Source organism: Arachis ipaensis, chromosome B9 (genome assembly GCF_059453495.1).
Source record: "Arachis ipaensis isolate K30076 ecotype BB chromosome B9, ASM5945349v1, whole genome shotgun sequence".
In the NCBI taxonomy this organism is placed as follows: Eukaryota; Viridiplantae; Streptophyta; class Magnoliopsida; order Fabales; family Fabaceae; genus Arachis; species Arachis ipaensis.
The window spans coordinates 148,716,745-148,736,952 of NC_142444.1; the positions used below are offsets into that span (position 1 = coordinate 148,716,745).

At 33.8% G+C, this 20,208-nt stretch overlaps 1 protein-coding gene across 1 annotated transcript; it reads right to left on the bottom strand.

The window, feature by feature from the left end:
* Positions 1 to 12,679: 12,679 nt before the first annotated feature.
* Positions 12,680 to 13,465, bottom strand: LOC107616385 (uncharacterized). The gene has a single exon (XM_016318347.1). The coding sequence runs from the start codon at positions 13,463 to 13,465 to the stop codon at positions 12,680 to 12,682; it is 786 nt and encodes a 261-aa protein (XP_016173833.1).
* Positions 13,466 to 20,208: the final 6,743 nt, after the last annotated feature.

The following is a 20,208-nucleotide window of genomic DNA, read 5'->3' on the forward strand; positions in this document are numbered from 1 at the left end:
CTGACTAATGTAAGTCTGAAGGGCAAATGGTCGGTGAATTTGATTGGGACGTTATGACACGTGGCAATATCACATTGGCGTGACTGTGTAAGATAATAATCCAGCTTGGTCATCATTGACTATAATATCACACTTATTTTCACCAACTTATTATTGGTGGCTGACGTTGTCTTCCTTTCCACAATTCTTCATTTCTTCTGCTGCTTTTTTCAGGACCAAAATTTCTACTATAATGTTTTTTTTTTATTATATAATTATGTTTTTAATTTAAATTATGCAAGTACAATTTCCATAAACACTCGTTACTTTTATTTTCTGATTAAATATACTAATAAATTAATAATAATATATGTGTTATAATTCATTAAAAAAAATGTATGTGTCTCTCTACCTTTACTTGTGGAATTTTTATTTTTAATATTGAAGTGGTAGTGATGTTTTTTTTAAATGTGGATTGTTGAGATGTTATACTCAAATGTGGAATCGTTTAATTAGAGAAATAAAAATCAGACCGTCCGATTTATTATAGGTACAGAAATCGAACCATCTGATTTCTAGAGGTACATAAATCGGACGGTCCGATTTGTAGAGGTACAGAAATCGGACCCAAGAATTTGTGTACTTCTACAGTTTTAAAAAACACAAAAAATTACAATGTTAAGGTATATTACCACTTTTCCTTCTGTAACCAAAAAAATTAGCCTTACTTGTGTGTATGTTTTTTTAAGAATAAATTTATATATATATAATTTAGTGATCATGAAGTGTATTCTTTTTCCGACCCATTTAATAAAAGAAAAAACATTGCGTTCTTCTTAAATCTTAACCACATATATACATCTGACATGATTTAATTATTTATTATAGTGAATGATCCCTCGTGGACATAAATGAGTTACAAAATTAATGTGGTGATCCCTTATGTTTGTTTCTACATATATGTATGGAGTATGGAAGACTCTGATTCCTTTCAACTCAAGCATTAACAATGTTTCTGATTTGCTATCCCTACAAGTGCTTCTCCATTATCTTGTCGCAGCGCGATTCCAGGACTTAATTTTTTTTTTTTTTTATTTCTCTGAAGCACCTTTAGATTGAGAGTGTGAGTATCATTTTAGAGAAGCCAATCCATGCATCTTGTTAGAATTTTATTTATTATTTTTTTTAGGTGTTACATATCATAGCCCATATTGTTAACGTGGTTTCTCAGCCTGGGAAATCGTAGAATAATTCTTGATTACTAGACCATATAATATTACTCTACTTAACAACATTATCTCTTTTAATAATGTGATCATAAATGTTCTGAGGAAATAGAGTGTTCATGCAGATGTCTTGATTAATTATTACCAACGATTGTCAATAACTCTTTTGTCCCCATCAATTGTCACTGTTGAATCATATGTTGCTATATATAATCTAACCGATCAATATATAGTTTTCAATAACCCTAACACACACAAACTATATATAGTATTGTTCCACATTAACATGCATTTACTAGTTAATTATTAAAAGGATATATTAAGATATATGAACAAGTACAACACTGTGGAGCCATGCAATGCATAGTGAATTTCAAAATTATTTTATAAGTGAGAAGGAAATTTGTTGGCAAAAATTGATATAAAATAAATATATGGTTGAGGACAAACCGGCTGAAGAATGAGGTAAGAGAAAGTGGGTTTGTGAGTGCCAAAAGCTTCATAGTGCTTTGCTGGCTCACCGCTTATTACCCAATCAATATGCGTTGTCTGTGGATTTTTAAATACAAAATATAATAGCTTATATATATATATATATATATATATATATATATATATATATATATATATATATATATATATATATATATATATATAAATTTGTGCAATCCCAAGGTCCAAATGAGATGTGTCTTTGGAGTTTGGACGGCTTATCCATTGCCTTTTTTTTCTTTTAAAAAAATTAATTGATATTAGTTGATTTTTTAGTTGGACTAATTAACTAAAAAAAAAGTTGCGAATAACACTACAAAAAAATAGAGTTATTTTAACACTTTATTTTTTAACACCATAATTAAATGTCAAAATTAATATATATTTTTGACAAATATCATAAATGTCAAATTTTCTATATTTTCTTGATGAATAATTTGACCGTAGAAAATTACTCATCAATTTTGACACTCATTTGTTTTCAATTTACTCCACTATTTTTCTTCTTCTTTGACTCTGTTAATTTTGACATTACACTGCTCTCAGTTTATGATTACTACTCATTCTTTATCTTCAAAATCTCAAGTTATTTTTTAGTTTCAAGATCTCATCTCATTCTTTGTTAAAATTTTTTGTTGAGAATATTTTATAGTCAATAAGTGTCAAAATAAATAATATTTTTGACAATTAATAAGTATCATAAAAAATATGTTCTCAAAATTTTCTAATAAATTATTTTTGACAGTCAATATTTATCAAAATAAGATTTAAATTTTTTTCACAATCACTTATATGTTAAAAATACTATTTTTGACAAAACTTTTATTAACATATTTTCATAGTTAAAATAGTGTCAAAATTTATTTTTTTGACAAATTTTAATTTTCTTTTACACATTATAACCCTAAAAAAAATCTATATTATTGTAGTGTAATATTTGTATAGTGATGGTCTGATGGATATAGCTAGAGATTTTATGACCTACCAACAAAACGTTACGTTATGTCATGTATGATAGAAATACACACTCTAATTATGTTCACTAATTAATGAACCAATAAGAATATGCGAACTTTGATTTCATGAGTTTTCCTTGGAATCTATATATGAGAGATGAGATAATATTATTATTCTCTTGGATCTAAGAAGCAGTGTCTCCTTCCTCTACTCTCTAGAAGTATATATACGGCGATGTGATGTGTCAGTCCAAATTAGAGAAGAATCTTTGGCATATATTATCATCAATCACTATCATGGAGATAATCAATAAGCATGTGTGTGAAGTGTGAAGTGTGATTGATATATATTCAGGGTTTTCTGCGTTGTAAATCTAAAATCCTTGTTGTTTTGAGCTGTATTAATGTGTATGGTTTCCATATCTTATCATACAGATTTATGCACATGACAAGCTAGGCCAGGATATATATGACATGTTCCATATAGTTTTGTATCTTACGGAAATTTGTATATTAGGAAATTAGTCTAGCAATTTCACAAATACTCTACTCTACTTCTAAGAATAAGGTTAACTTTTCTTATCTTAATTAACGTACGGTAAAGTTAAAACGTAATAATTTGGTGTTCGATATGTTAGTCTATTACCACATTATTCTTTATTTCCATTTATGTCCTTTTCATTCTCAACCTTTAGACAGCATTATTATTATGAGTATGTAGCTGCACATTGTTTTACTACTTTCTTCGTCCTAACACCCTTACAAATTTAGGCTGACAATGGCTAGGGTAAAGTAGGATTTGAATCCTACTCTAATCCTATTTACGGATTAAAAATTTTATTAAAATTTTATTTTATTTTATTTATGGGTTGAAAATCTCTTAATTCTAACTATATTCACATTCTAAAATTTTAAATTCTATTCTATTCTATCCTACTCATAGAAATATCAAATTTTTTTAAAGCAAATATAAAATTTATCATTCTAAATTTCATACTATTAATAAAATATAAAATAAAAAATTAAATTTAAATTTAAATTAAAAATAATAAAATTTTAAAGAAATCCAACATAAAATTACAAACATATATATTATTATAAATATACAAGTGCTCTAAATTACTAAATTAACTAACTAGTTTAGTAATTGTTCACTTATTGCAAGTCATTGTATAAGGAAAGTTGTGGGTTCAACTCTCATCTCCTTCGTTATATATCTAATCTTATAAAATGTATGTTATATATGAGGTGCAGATAGGGTAGAGTACACCCTAAGTCTGTACCCTACCTTATCCTGCAGATATATCTGGACCGATCTCTATCCTATCCCACCTTCTACAAAATAATTTTCTTATATATATAGACACTAATTTACTCATTGACTTGTATATCATTTTGTACTATAAATTAAATTAAACTATTTATTAGTAGTTTACTTAGATTTTTTATTAGATCAAATAGTAAACATTGCCAAAAGAAGTTAGTTAAATGGAAGTGGATGAGCCAATAACTAATAAGTCGTAACTCTAAATTTTATTTAACGCTTTGTTAAAGCAGAATTTAAATTTCTGACAATTTTTAAGAAAGTGAGTAAACTAACAATTTTCAATTTGGTTAAGTGGACACCTTTTATTATTACCAATTTTACCCACATGATTAAAAGTAAACTCCTAAAAAGCTCTTCAGTATTTTTTCTAAACATATTTATGAAGGATTTTGAGAAATTTCAACAATAATATTAGAAACAAGAAAGTTATATGAAGAGTGTATTATTCAATCTGTGAAAAAGATACAATACATAGGGGTATATATAAGTGATAGAAGAATCAAAGTAATAAGAGCATACAATTCTATAATTAATATACACATATTCTATATAAATATAAATGATACTAATTATTCTCTAACATCCCCTCTCAAACTCAAGTGGGAGCTAAAGATATCATCTTGAGTTTAGATAGTAGAATTTGAAAACCAGTAGGATGATGAGCCTTCGTGAAGATATCAGTAGTCTGATCCAGAGTTCCAATAGCAACAAGGCGAACAGTATCAATAAGGAGACGTTGCTGAACAAAATGACAATCAATATCAATGTGTTGGGTGTGTTCATGAAACACATCATTGTGCGCAATCTGAAAGCACTGCGATTGTCACAAAAAATATCGGTTGGGGATGACTGAGGAGCACCCAAATCTGCAAGAAGCCAACGAATCGAGACAACCTCATCGGTGGTGTCAGCTAGAGCGCGGTATTCAGCTTCTGTGCTTGATTGAGCAGTGAACTTTTGCTTCTTAGCTCGTCAAGAAATGAGAGCATCGCCAAAAAACAAACAATAACTAGTAGTAGAACGACGATTAGTGGGATCACCAGCCCAATCAGCATTTGAGTACGCTTGAAGGGATAAAAATGAATGGATAGAAAAATAAAGGCCATGAAATAGGGTACCTTTGATGTAGCAAAGAATGCGAAGAACTGCCGCATAGTGAGTAGTACGAGAAGCTGATAGGAACTGGCTAAAAAAATTAACTGGATAGGCGATGTCCGGTCGGGTGACAGTCAAGTAGACGAGACCTCCAACTAACTTTTGATAAAGAGTAGAATTATCCAAAACAGTGCCATCTATAGGATAAATCGAACATTAGGCTCAAGGATTTTATTAGTAGTTCGCTAAGGTTTTTTATTAGATCAAGTAGTAAACTTCGTCAAAGGGAGTTAGTTAAATGGAAGTGGACAAGCCAATAACTAATAAGTCGTAACTCTAAATTTTGAAATAGAATTTAAATTTTTAATACTTTTTAAGAAGGGAAATAAACTAATAATTTTAAATTGGTTAAGTGGACACCTTTTATTGTTATCGGTTTCACCCACATGATTAAAAGCTAATTCCTAGAAAGCTTGCCAGTATTTTTTCTCTGCGGTGATGTAGTAGAAAACCCTAAACCTTGTGACAATGTTTTTGTAGAGAAACTTTCGACTTCTCTGGGCAGTAATACTTGCTAGTGGTTCTGCCTCAATCCACTTAGTGAAGTAGTCGATTCCTATTGTGAGGTATTTGATTTGTCTCGGAACTTGAGGAAATGGTCCGAGCAGATCGAGACCCTATTTCGTGAATGGCCATGGTGAGGTGACGCTAATAAACTCTTCAGGAGGTGCAACATGAAAACTGGCATGCTTCTGACAATGCGGATACTTTTTAATGAACTCAATCGCTTCTCTTTGTAAGGTTGGCTAAAAGAAGCCGGCCCGGATAACCTTCTTGGCTAATGATCGGGCTCCCAAATAGTTTTCACATATGCCATTGTGTACTCCCTCCAGAACCTCCTTTATATTGGAAGTCGGGACGCACTTTAAGAGACGTATTGATATTCCTCTTTTATATAAAATATTGTGGACCAATGTGTAATTTTGTGTTTCTCTTATGAGTTTTCGAGCTTCATTTTTATTTCTAGGAAGGACGTCAAATTTAAGATAGTTTACTATGGGGGTTATCCACCCCAAATTCTGATTGATTATAGCTATTATGTCTGAGTTGTCATCTTCCTTTGCTATTGATGGCGATGGAGGGTTTCCTGGATGAGGCTCCTATTGTTGCCCCCTAACTTAGTTCTGGTTAACTTGGATAGGACATCTACTCGGGCGTTGATTCCCGAGTTATGTGTCGGACCTCTCCTTCCGAGAACTGTGCTAATTGTTCCCGTGCTTCGTCTAGGTATTTCTTCATATTGGAGTCTTTGTCTTGATAAGTGCTATTAATTTGTGAAGTTACCACTTAGGAGTCACTGGACACTATCAACCTTTTTGCCCCCACTTCTTTAGCCAGCTTTAAACCAGCAAGCAAGGCTTCATATTCTGCTTGATTATTGGAAGATGAAAACTCAAACTTTAATGAGAGTTTTATCCGAGTTCCTTGCTCACTTTTCAGGATGACACATGCTTCACTGTCGGCCTTATTGGATGACCCATCCAGGTATAAGCTCCATATTGTTAGGCTTCTCCGACTTTCAATTTATTCAGCTACGAAGTTGGAAAGATATTGAGGTTTGATTGTTGTCCAAATTTTATACTTCAAATCGAACTTGGGTAGTTCTACAGCCCACTGCAACATCTTTTACACTAGGTCCGTCTTTTGTAGATTGTATTTCATTGGTTGGTTAGTACAAACCTTTATAGTGTGAGCCTGAAAATAAGGCCGAAGCCTTCAAGAGGTGAGGATAAGAGCATACGCGAACTTTTTCATCTTTTGATAGTTCAATTCTACTATTTGTAAAGCTTTGTTGACAAAGTAGATAGGTTATTGTCCTCTGATCAAGGCTGAAGCTATAGCTCGGCTTGCCACTGCTAGGTGGAGGACGAACTCTTCTCCTGCTATAGGTCGGATAAGTATGGAGGGTTGACCCAGAAAGGCTTTGAAGTCTTGAAAGGCTTGTTCGAATTCTAGAGAGCATCTAAATTGCTTTCCTTTTCTGAGGATCGAGTATAGGGGTAGTGATTTCAATGATAACCCTGCTAGAAATCTGGATAGTGCTGCCAACCTTCCATTTAATTGTTAAACTTCTTTAAGACAGATCGGGCTCTTCATGTCTAGTATAGCTCTACACTTGTTCGGGTTTGCCTTTATGCCTCTTTGAGTTAGCATGAAGCCTAAGAATTTTTTCACCTCTACTGTGAAGGTGTATTTTGAGGGGTTTAGCCTCATTTCATTCTTATTGTATAAAACACCTCGAAGAGGTCGGACAAGAGTGTTGAGTTGACCTTGGTTTTAACTTTTAACAAACATGTCGTCCACATATACCTCCATAAGTTTCCCTATGTGGGGAAAAAATACCTTGTTCATCAGTTGCTGGTATGTGATTCCGGAATTCTTTAATCTCAATGGTATTACTACATAACAATAGTTAGCCTTTGGAGTGATGAAAGAGGTATTTTCTTGGTCTGGCTTATACATCGGGATTTGATTGTATCCCGAATAGGCGTCCATAAAGGACAGGTACCGATAACCTAAGGCTGAGTTGACCAGAGCGTCAATGCTCAGGAGAGGGTATGGATCCTTGGGGTAAACTTTATTGAGGTCTGTGTAGTCTATACACATTCTCCACTTTTCATTCTGCTTCTTTACCAGGATCATGTTCGCCAACCACAATGGAAACTTTACCTCTCTTATGAATCCTGCTTCTAATAAGCCTTGCACTTGTTCTTCCACGACCGGTGTCCACTCAGGTCCGAGTTTTAGATCCTTTTGTTGAATAGGTCTGGAACCCGGATAGATGACGAGCTTGTGAGACATCAGGTCAGGATCTATACTAGGCATGTCGGAGACTTTCCAAGCAAAGAGGTCGAAATTTTGTCTTAGGAGGTCAAAGAGCTGTTCTTTCAGATCTCCTTCCAGATTGGCCCCCTATATTTATTATTTTTTTAGGGTGATCTCCAATTTGTACTTCTTCTACCTTTCCTTCAGGTTGACTTCCTTTTCCCCCAGACTGCCTTTTAAAGTAAGGTTTTCATTATAACATTTAAATGCTAGTTTTTTATCCCCCTTTATGGTGGCAATTCCTTCTGCAGTGGTGAACTTCATGCACAGATAGGGTATAGAGACAACTGTTGCAAGTCGGTTTAAGGTCGTCCGACCTATTAGGGCATTGTATGTTGACATGACGTTAACCACAATATAGTCGATGCTTAACGTTCTTGACTTTGTGCCCTTTCCAAAGTGTATAGAGAGATTTACCCGAGAGGTCGGATCGGCACGTCGCCTAGCCCGAAGAAGTCATCCAGGTACGCCTTTAGATCCTTTACTTTCAATCTGAGCTTATAAAATGCGAGTTGAAATAGCATATTTGCCGAGCGGCCTCGATCCACTAGTGTTCTATGAAGGTTTGCATTGACGAAGATCATTGTTATCACCACTGGGTCATCATGGCCAAGTGTTATACCTTGAGCATCTTCTTTAGTAAATGAGATTAGGGGTGTTTAGATCCAGATCATTCAAAAAAAAAAAAACAGTGAAACCGCACTGATCCAAACAGCTCAATTTTGAATGTTTTTTTGGATTTTGAATTGGTTTTATTGCGGTTCGATTTGGTTTGTAGTTCCACTCTGCACCACCAAACCAAACTGAACCACATATAATAATAATACCCATACGACCATACTCCCTTAGTCCCTTACCTTTCCCCACAGTGCTGCACACACTTATTTCCCTTTCCCCAAACATACACAAACCCTAATGGCCTAACCTAAAGAAAGAAACCCTTCTCACAACTCTTCACTATCACTCACTTTCACCGAGTCACCGTATCATACCTCACAGACTCACACACACCTCACTCACTCTCACCGTCATACGCCGACTCCGTCCACTGCCTCCTCTTCTCAACGATACCCTCTGCCGCCTCCTCTTCTTGGTGACGCCGCTGCCGCCACCTCTTCTTGATAACATAATAGTTTTTACTTTTTTTATATGATGATCATATCAAAGTGCACTCGATTTTTTAGTCTATTTTAAGCTCAATCATCAAATAATCAACATTATATATGTGTCTTTAATTTTCAAACCATAGTTATAATAATAATAATAATAATAATAATAATAATAATATCCACGCACCACCCCAACCCTGTTTTTTTTATGACTTTGTTATTAAAAATAAAAAGAAATAGTTTTCTCCTTTATTTTTGTTAATGTATTAAACTTGAAGTCAATATGTTCTTGTTACTTTGACAATCTGTTATGTCAAATTTCTTATTTTTGACAATCTATTCTTGTTATCTTTGAAAATCTGCTATGTTAAATTTTGTGTTGTACTTTTGCAGATTTTATATTTGTTCAGTTGATTTTAGCTTCCAATTTGAAGGTCAACAATGTCAACTTCATATCTTGAGGTAATATTCTTATTTTGTAATGTGTATGTTGGTATATATTCAATATGTTGATTAATTGAGAAAAATATTAAAATAACATAAACTGATTTTGGTTATCACAGGATGTTCAAAGCAGTGAGCCAGGATTCACCAGTGCTACTATGTCCACTTTAAATTAGTCAAATCTTCGGGACAGTCAAAGTCAATGCCGCCGCTACAGCCGCAGTTGCAGCCACAAACACAGACGCAGACGCAGCCACCATCGCTGCTGCCGCTGTCGCCACCACGCAGTGATCAGAACAATGAAAGAACTAGATCTAAGAGGAGGAGAGGCAAAGTAAATGTTGCTGATGAGTCACATAATCCTGGCCAGTCTGAGGAACCAGGTATAAGTAACACTAAAAAACCTGTTAGACCTAGATCTTGGACTTGGGAGCATTTCAAAAAAGATGAAAGTGGTCCCAAACCTAGGGCTATATGTAAGTAGTGTGGAGCATCTTATGCGGCTGATTCACATAAAAATGGTACTAGCAATCTTAAAAGTCACTTGTTGAGTCAGTGTAAAAAATTTCCAAAAGATTCACTTAATCCCACACAAAAAATACTTGTTATGCAGCAACTTAAAAAAGAAGAAGAAAATAGGATGGGTAATTGTTTGACTGCTGTATCATTTGATCCTGGTTTATGTAGACAAACTTTTGCTAGAATGATAATCGTAGGTGAGTTGCCTTTTAGATTTGTCGAAGGAGAGGGGTTTCGTTATTTCATGAGTGTTTTGCAACCAAAACTCCATATTCCGGGTAGGATATTAGTTGCTAGGGATTGTTGGAACTTGTTCATGAATGAAAAACATAAGTTGAAGAGTGTCTTTATAAACTCAAATCAAAGTGTGTGTTTGACCATTGATTGTTGGACTTCTGTACAAAATCTAAATTATCTTTGCCTCACTGTACATTTTATTGATCAAGATTGGAAGTTGAAAAAGAGAATTCTTAACTTTTGTCTCATCAAAAATCATAAAGGTGAAACAATTAGTAAGAAGATAGAAAAATGTCTTTTAAATTTGAGAATAAGTAGAGTCTTTAGCATCACAGTTGATAATACTAGTTCAAATAATGTTGCCATTTGTTACTTGAAAGGTAGAATGGAGGATTGGAATTCACATCCTTTAAAAGGTGAACATTTGCATGTTAGGTGTTGTGCTCATATCTTGAACTTGGTGGTGAATGATGGTTTGAAAGATATGCATTCTTCAATTAGTGATATTAGGAATATTGTTAGATATGTATGTGCTTCTCCTAGTCGTATGGATAGGTTTAAAAGTTGTATTAAAGAGGCTAGGATCCAAGACTGCTCTTGTGTGCAATTAGATGTCCCACTAGGTGGGATTCCACTTACATAATGCTTGATAGTGCTTTAAAATTCCAAAAGGGCTTTAAGAGATTAAGTGAGAGGGATGCTGAGTTTGTAATGATGCAAGGGAGTATTCCAAAGAATGAAGATTGGGATAATGCAAGATGCTCTGTGAGATTTTTGAAGATTTTTTCTGATGTAACAAAAGAAGTCTCGGGTTCTACATTTGTGACATCTTTTTCATATTTTCATCACTTTTGTTCAATTCTTAGTTCTTTGAAGACTTGGGCTGATAGTAATGACATATTACCTAAGGGTTTGGCTACAAAAATGAAGGCTAAGTATGATAAATATTGGGGTAACTTGAGGAATATGAATATGATAATTTTTGTTGTTGTGGTATTTGACCCTAGATATAAGATTAAGTTTGTTGAGTGAAGTTTTCAAAGGTTGTTTGAGAAGGAGGATGCTGATTTCTTATGTGGTAAGGTGAAGGAAGTATTCAATGGCTTGTTTAACAGCTATAGGGTTGCTCTTAATGGTGATCAAACACACCAATCTGCACAACACAGCTAAGATGCGGATATGGATGATAGTGCCTTTGATGATGTTTGCTTTGCAGCAGCATTTGAAAATGATGTACAAGCTAGTGAGAGTGTCAACACAAATGAAGTAGATTTATATCTCATGGAGTCCTTGGAGAAACCAGTTGATCCAAGTAGTTTTGATATTTTAACTTGGTGGAAAGTGAGCTTTAACAATTACAAATATCCTGTTCTAAGTTAAATTGCGAGGGATATTCTAGCTATGCTGGTGTCAACGGTTGCTTCTGAATCTGCCTTTAGCACTGGAGGTAGAGTACTTAATCAATATAGAAGCTCTCTTACCCCAAAAACTATGAAGCTTTGATTTGTGCACAAAATTAGTTTCGAGCCAATTCATTGCCAATTGACCTTGAGGAGTCTTTTGAAGAATTTGAAAAACTTGAGAAAGATAATGTTCTTTATTATTATGTTTTATTCTATCTACATATATTGATTAACTTTACTACTTGATAATATGTTTAAGTTACTAATATTTATTTTATTATATTTTATTGTAGAACTTGAGCCAATTCATCAACTAATAGATGAAGAAGACTCTGGTGATGAATCTGATTAGTGATCGGTGCTTCACCTCTCAGCTTGGAGTGTTTTATGTTATGTTTTTATTAAGACTTTGTTATATTATTTAATTTTGTGTTATTGAGACTTGTTTAGTTGTTTTATGTTGAAGAATTATTATTCAAGACTTGTTGAATAGGTTGGATTGTTGGATATTTGGACATATTGCTTTATAATGTTTTATGGGATTTATGTTTTGTAATTATGTTGGATTGTTAGACGGATTATTAACTCTATAAATTAAGTTATTATTTTTTATTTAAAAAATCACAGATCCAAACTGATCAAAACCGCTTGTAATCGGATCGGATCAGATTTCCAAAAAAAGTTCATCCAATCCAAACCGCCCCGCACATAAATTAAGCGTTTGGATCGGATGACTTTTTTCCTTAAAACCGAACCAAACCGCACTGCGAACACCCCTAAATGAGATGGTTGGTACGTTGAGAGTGTTGTTACCTTCCCCAATGTGGTATACCTCTTTGAGATGCCTTTTTCATGATGATTTCAAAATTTCTCCTCCATCAAATCTCCCATTAATCATATGTATATGTCTTTCAGGAGTTTGAGGTGGACGTTCTTACCGTTCTCCTTCGTCATCTCTTTTCCTCTTCCTTTGATCATCCGACTTTTCCACTAGGTATCTATCCAATTAGCCTTCTCTGGCCAACTTTTCAATGACATTTTTTAAATAATAACAGTCATTGGTAGAATGCCCGTAAAGCTTATGGTACTCAGAGTATTCCACCCGACTTCTAGTTTTTTTGTGTTTGATTGGTCGAGGAGGTGGAAGTTTCTCGGTGTGACATATCTCCCTGTAAACGTCTACAAGAGAAACTCGGAGTGAGGTGTAATTATGATACCTTCGAGGCTTTTCTGAGTTATACTCCTCTTTTTTCTTAGCTTCTTTCTCCTTTTTCCGAGGTCGGTAGGGCAGGCCGAATCTCGAAAGAGGCTCACTAAGTTGAGAATTCACCTCCATGTTGACGTATTTTTTCTGCCCATTCTTGTACTTCGTACAAGGAAGTCGGGTTTCGCTTGGATATGGATTTAGAGAACGGTCCTTCTTAAGGCAATTAACTAATCCCATTATCACTGTTTCAGTAGGTAGGTTTTGAATCTCCAAGCATGCTTTGTTGAATCTTTCCATGTAATCTCGGAGCTTCGCTCTGACTTCTTGTTTAACTTCTAGTAAGCTCGGGGCATGCTTTACCTTATTCTTCTGAATTGAGAATCTAGTAAGAAACTTCCTTGCCAGGTCATCAAAACCAGTTACCGACCTGGGGGGTAAATTATCAAGCCATTTCATCACGGATTTGGTCAGAGTTGTCGGGAGGGCTTTGCAATGAGTAGCGTCAGAGGCGTCGGCCAAGTACATCTGGCTTTTGAAATTGTTAAGATGGTGCCTCGGATCAGTTATTCTGTTATAGAGATCCATGTCGGGGGTTTTAAAATTCCTTGGGACCCTGACTCACATAATCTCTTCAACATACGGATCTTCGCCTCCTAGAGGACTTTCTTCCCAATTTGCTCGATTGCTCCATTTTCTGAAGTCAGCTTCTAATCATAAGTACTTTTCTTCCAACTCTTTTTGTCGTTGTACCTCCCTTCGCAGTTCCTGTTCAGCCTCCCATTATCGTTCAACTTCTAGTTTGAGTTGCTCTAATCTTCCACGATGCCCGTGAACTAAGCTTAGTATTTCTGTTGGATGGGGAGGTTCTTCATCTTCGGGTGGGTGGATCTCTGATTGGATCCGCCGCGGCTGAGGGTTTTTTTATGTTCCTTCTCTGTGGGTAATGTAGGTTCTTTCCAATGGTGGGGGTATTGCGAGTACCAAGTCATCACGGTAGGGTTTTGGTTCTGACTCAGATGTCGTGTGACTGTCTTCATAATGGTCGGCCGCCATTATCAAGCGTCCGACTTGTTTTTGTGCCGATGTGCCTCCATCTGAGTTCCCCGTGATGAAGTGGAGGGTGGTACATGCAAGAGACTCTGATGCTTAAGTTAGCAAGGGCTTTAAGTAGGGTTTTAGTAGAATAGAACGTGAATATACTTGAGGGGTGTCATTGTATTTATAGTAGAATAAATAACCACCTTTTTTGGAGTAGTTCCACCTTTAATTAACAGATATCCGTTTTCTTTATCTTTGGGAGTTTATTGGGATCTATCTTTAAGTGGAGACAGAGATAGTAGGAGAGATTCGAGGAAGCACTTACTTGTTTGGACAAGTATGGCTGGACTCCTTGTATCGTGTTCGACCTCTTTAAGAGGTCGGGCAACTGGTAAAGGTCATCCCTTTTGGGTTGGACCTTTTTATGCTTATTGGGCTTGGCTTTGTGTTTTGAGTCAGGGTATGAACAAAACGCATTCAAGAAGAGTAAATAGTCATTTCTGACCATAAAAGATTTGACTGCTGACAAAATTAACTACGAAAAAAATTAAATTAATGTTGTACCCATAAAAGATTAATATCGTTTGACAAAAATATTCAATCGTTAAATTTAAAATTGACTCCATTAAAAATTTGATAAAATTCCCAAAATACTATTTTCATCACTTTCTCCATCCCAATCCTTTAACCTAACTGATTCCATCATACAACCCTTAGCCCCTCACTTCACCTCCTTCATTCTTCCTCACTCACCACTCTCGACTGCTTAATCTCTCAACTATCACTCTCAATGGCTTAGCCTCACTCACTCAATCACAACGACGACCTCACAAACTGGCACATCAAAGAGATCAAAGCAAATACCACCAAAAAAATTCTCTAATCTTGAGTCCCAAATTGAAATCTCCAATGTGGCAGTGTTAGCATTAGTTTTGTTGTAGCTCAAGGCAAAGACCTGATGATTCCTCATGGGCAAGTCATTGGGACGGTAACTCGATAGTTTCAACTCCACATGGTGACTTGACGTTTGAACCCTAATGTATGCACCCTCGCCTGTGCCGCTTGGTTTCTTCAGGATTTTCACTCTCTCCCCTCTAGCCGCCTGCATTCTCCTTACCTCTACCGTCGTCAGGCCTGAAAAGGGTACTGCATCATCTCCGGCGGACCACCAGCACCTCCAACGCCAATCTCTAGCCCTAGTGGCAGATCGTGATGAACGTGAACAACTGGCAACTGCGGATACGACTCCACCACCATCACACGCAACGCGTGAGACTGTGGTTTAAGAAAAGGCATACAATTCGAATGCATCTGCAATGGTTTTATTGTTCCTGGACCTTCAAAAACCCTTCTTCCACAATCATAACCCCACGCCACTCTCAGTTAGCTCAGCCACCTCCAATGCCCCCAAATCATTGCCATCAGCGTTGTCCCTGCCAGATTTACTCCTCGTCACCAACGCCTGACTACTTTGTGTTTTTTTTCATTCTAAATTAGCATTTTGTACTGGTTTTATGTTAAAGTTGGGGATGGGGATGTGAATATGATACATTGACGGTTTGGTGAAGTGACGAGTTGCTTTGTGAATGTATGCTTGAGTTGATTCAAATGAGTGAGGGATCTATACAGGTGAGAGTGACGGGGTGGATTTTGTTTCTTGTTCTAAAAAAGTGGTTGAAGAATAGTGGAGATGGAGAAAATCATGAAAATAGTATTTTTAAAAATTCTATAAAATTTTTAATGGAGGCAATTTTAAATTTATTGATTGAATATTTTTATTAAATGATATTAATATTTTATGTGTACAATATCAATTTAATCTTTTTGTGATTAGTTTTATCAGCAGTCAAATTTTTTACGGTTGAAATTTACTATTTACTCCGTCTATCTAAAAAAAAGGATAAAAAGAGATTTCATTTCAACTTTTTTTCCCCCTTTTTTATCTAATTTTTTTTTTGTAACAAATAAAAACTAAGCCTATTATTCCGGCTAATACATTTTTGCTCGCCACAAGAAATATGTACGTAAACCCTTCATGAAGATTCGAATCATGAGCTTGATTCGTTTAATCAGATCATGAATGAGGGGTGATGCATGTATTTAATTCTCCAAACTTAATTTGGAAAAAAAAAAGAAAAAGAAAAAGAAAGAGCTTTGAAACGAATCAATATATATTATGTTGTTCACATGTGAGGTGTGACTGCGGCAGTTTTCCAGCAGCAACGCAACAACTAAGACTAAGCAATACTCTTGTATTATTCTATGTACATTTTTTTTTTCTTTCATAACATGTGAGACAAAAAGTATACCTCATCATTTATTAAATCCACATTGTTTATTATAGTTTATCTTATCTGATAATCCCCCCGAATATATAAACTAATTAAGATTATATATTTATAATTTTGATATTAATTTCACAGCCGAAAAGAATAACAAAATTAAATAATAATAAGGAAGGAATAATGCACTATAGCTTATGTTTATGATAAGAGTGTTGCAGAGCCAAAGAAATTAAAATTATTGATCAGGATACTACTGGCACGATGATAATCATTTAAGACCAATGATTAAATAGGATTTGGTCATATACCCTTTGTCCCAGCTAGCTTTTGCCACTAATGATTTGCATTATTGTCATGTCTCAACCTCCAATCAATTTTTTTCTTTATAAAGTAATTAATTATTTTGAAAATAGGAGAACCCTTAAAATATATAAATCAACTCCGATCCACAAATAACAAACTGGAATGCATAGCTTAGTTTTGGAAAGATCTATAAAGGAAAGGTTCTAAGGTACAAATGCAGAACACAATCTTCTAATAATATACAATTGAGTTCATATTATCATGTAGCCTAAGCTAGCTTGGTAGGTCAGTTATTAATTATCATCCAACTTAAAAGAGAATCCTTTCAAAACAGTAATTTTCAATGGCGCAAATATATATTAGTATAGATATAGAAGTCGTAATAAACATATATTTGTTAACAAGATTACTAATGTCAAAAAATTTATTAATATTGAAAAATAAATAAAAATCTAAAATTTAAAAATATTTTCATCTAAAATAGCTTTAGCAAGATCATAAAATATAGAATTTAGTTATCTTTAATATATTATTTTAAAAGTATAATAATAAAAATAATTTTGAACAAAATATTTTGTATAATATTTAAAAAATATACTTTTAAAACACATTTTAAAAAAATCTAAATTTTTTATTAATCAAATTTAATTAAATTGATCTAATATAACAAAAATTAATTATAACTAATATTATTTTAAATTTTATTATTTAAGTTAGTTGAATTTGGTTCATAAACAAAATTTGGATGTCAACCTAAAATTAATCCATAAAACATTGCGCAAAAGAATGTGGTATGGGTAAAATAAAAACTAAAGAGAGTGAAGTTTGTGGAAATTTGGGGTATAATGATGTCACTGTTTACAAAAGTATCCGTTGTATTACACAAAGCAAAAAGAAACCGTTACTCTTTGGGAGTGACAGGAGGTGGGGCCCACGCGCCCAACGTTCACGGCGGGAACCGTCAACTGGTTTCGGACCACAACTTTTGTTGTTTGGTTCCGCCGATATGCGTGTTGCTCTCCTTTGCCTTTTTACCGCCAGAGTAACGATCCAAAAACACGTGGCGTGTCCCAGACCCCACCACGTGTCCATCATCTACTCTCTCCAGGCACAGCTTCCTAAAAAGAGGATTGCATCTATCTGTTACGCCCACTACAAACTCGACACGTGTTCATGTGTCATTAAGGCTTAGCTGTGCCTCTAGTGCAACGGCTTAAACCCGTGCAACACAAGCTCTCTTTTCTTCTCTCCAATTTGAACTAGAATCATCAACTCTTTTGACCTATCCCATGAGCCCATGACCCTATTCCACTCTCATATAATTATTTATTTATGTTAGAAATTTAGCTGCAGTTAATTTTATTTAAAATTAATAATTAAAAATAAAAATTTAATTAAATTATTTAATAATTTTTAATTATTAATTTTACGTAAAATTAATTATATTTGAATTTTTATTTTTATTTATATAATAATTTTTTTATTAATTCTCAAGTCAAATAACAATAACAAGAGTAAATATTTTTTTTGTTCTTTTGGAATATTTGTCTAAAAAATAAAATATTTTTATATAATTTAAAGATTTTTAATTAGTCATTAATTATTTAAATAATTAATCTAAATAATTTTTGTTGTTAATCTAAATGATTCCTAACATATTAACAGATTACTATATATAAAAATCACTTAAACTAATTATTTAAATTATTAAAAACTAATTATAAATTTTCGAATTATAAAAGAACACTTTATCCTTGGAAAAACAATGAGAAATCGAAAAAAAGCATTTATTCCACTATCAAATGATCCTACAAAATATTTGATATGATATGATTGGAGGCACATTGTAATGTATAACTTGACTAAGACCAATAGGGTGTGTAATTATGGGGAATATGGATTGTTTGTGAAGCACATCTGAAATGTAGCCCCTCCCCTATTAATACAATCGTGTTCATTGGGGTCTCATAATAAAAAATATTTGCCTGCCTTCTAAAAATCTAAAAGACAATAACAGGGGCCAACCTATATAATTTCATTCACGAACAATCCACATGTTCTGTTTCTATGCTCACGACAAATTTAAACCAAATAGTAGTAGAATTGATGCCATCACTATGGAATTGTAAAAACTAAAAATCATTGTTTTGTTTAATTTCTTGAAATGGATGAATTACTACGAGTTAATTAAGCAATGGTAAGTAGGTCATTTTAATTTTGTTTTGCTTGTTTTAATTCAAAGCTAAACTTAAATGTTTCATTGGTTGATCCATCGCAATTCAACAAGGTGATGTGTTGCACTCAAAGAATGCCTCCACGAATGAAGCAAGAAGAAGTAGCTAGCTAGTTCTCCCAAGTCATCCACATTTAATTCACCAAACAAGTCTTCAAAGTTGGAGTACTCATTTAATGAGTATTTGAAATTTGATTTCAACAAGTACTAATGTTCTAATGGATAGAAATTGTTCTAACGACAACTAATTAAGTAAAAAACTTTCTTATGTTTTAAGTTTTTCATTTCCCTTTAACGTGAAATGAGATTTTGAATTACGTTTTCTTTTTTCGTTACTTCAAGCCGTTACTTTGAATGGGGGTTTGATTTCCGTTGGTGGTAACTGGTAAGAGTTCATCGCATGGAGAAAGAAAACCATTGAATAATGCAAAAATGAGAAAACTTGATGAATTCCAAAGTCTATTGGCACTACAATTTCCCATAGTTCCAGTTCCATATAGACAATTAATTACATTCTTTTTAAAGAAAAATAGAATAACATGATGAGAATATATTAATCTTAAAAGAATTGCTTTTGGTATCTCTATATTTGGATGCTTATAATAATGTACAGTAATTTTTGTGTAGAATACCTAGAATCAGTCTTTGCTTGTTTTTTCAACCCTTTTTCAGTTAGTTCAAGTAGAAAGGTATGTGGTCCTAATAATCTCACTCTATTTTAGTAACCTGAACGTTCATTGTTGAACTAATCTCAAAGATACTTTTTACAAATAGAAAAAAAAGTAACTTATATTAAGACAAGTAACTAAATTAGAAGCACTAATTAAAATAGAATATAAGATTCGTTTGAGTTCAATGTACATACATTTTTCTATGAATTTTGATTATTTTTCTTCACATAAGAACTACTTGTTTCACATGAGTGTCAACAGTCCGGTACAAATTAAAACACCGAAAGTAAATTAAAAATATGTAAATATATGAAAGAAGTGTGAAATCAAAAGAATTAAATTGTAGAATAATGAACAAGTTGCGGAAGCTTGAAAAGTTACATTACCCGTGAGTGCAAGGCAAATTAAGGAGCCAACCTACTCTTCTAAGATTAGATTCCGAAGACACAATAAAATGACAAAAACTTGTAATAAAAATTGACAAATGAAAAAGAAGGGAGTAGAAGAGTGGTGAAGTGGTGAGGTGGTGGACGGTCGGTGAAAGCAAAAACCACACCAAACCCTAAGAAAATTAGGGCAAATAATTAGTGCTATCTTGTTCACCTTCAAATTGCATTAATCAAATTGAAAATTAACACACAGGACACACAATCTTTTATTTTTTGTAAGTAATAATGTGATATACTTATTATTTTATTTTATTCACAGTTATGTAAATGTGATTTTTTAAATAATAATAATAATAATAATAATAATAATAATAATAATAAATGCTAAAACTAATATATTGTGGTTGCA

Coding starts and splice junctions, on each gene's coding strand:
- LOC107616385 (XM_016318347.1), bottom strand. CDS start 13,465: ATGGATCTCTATAACAGAATAACTGATCCGAGGCACCATCTTAACAAT.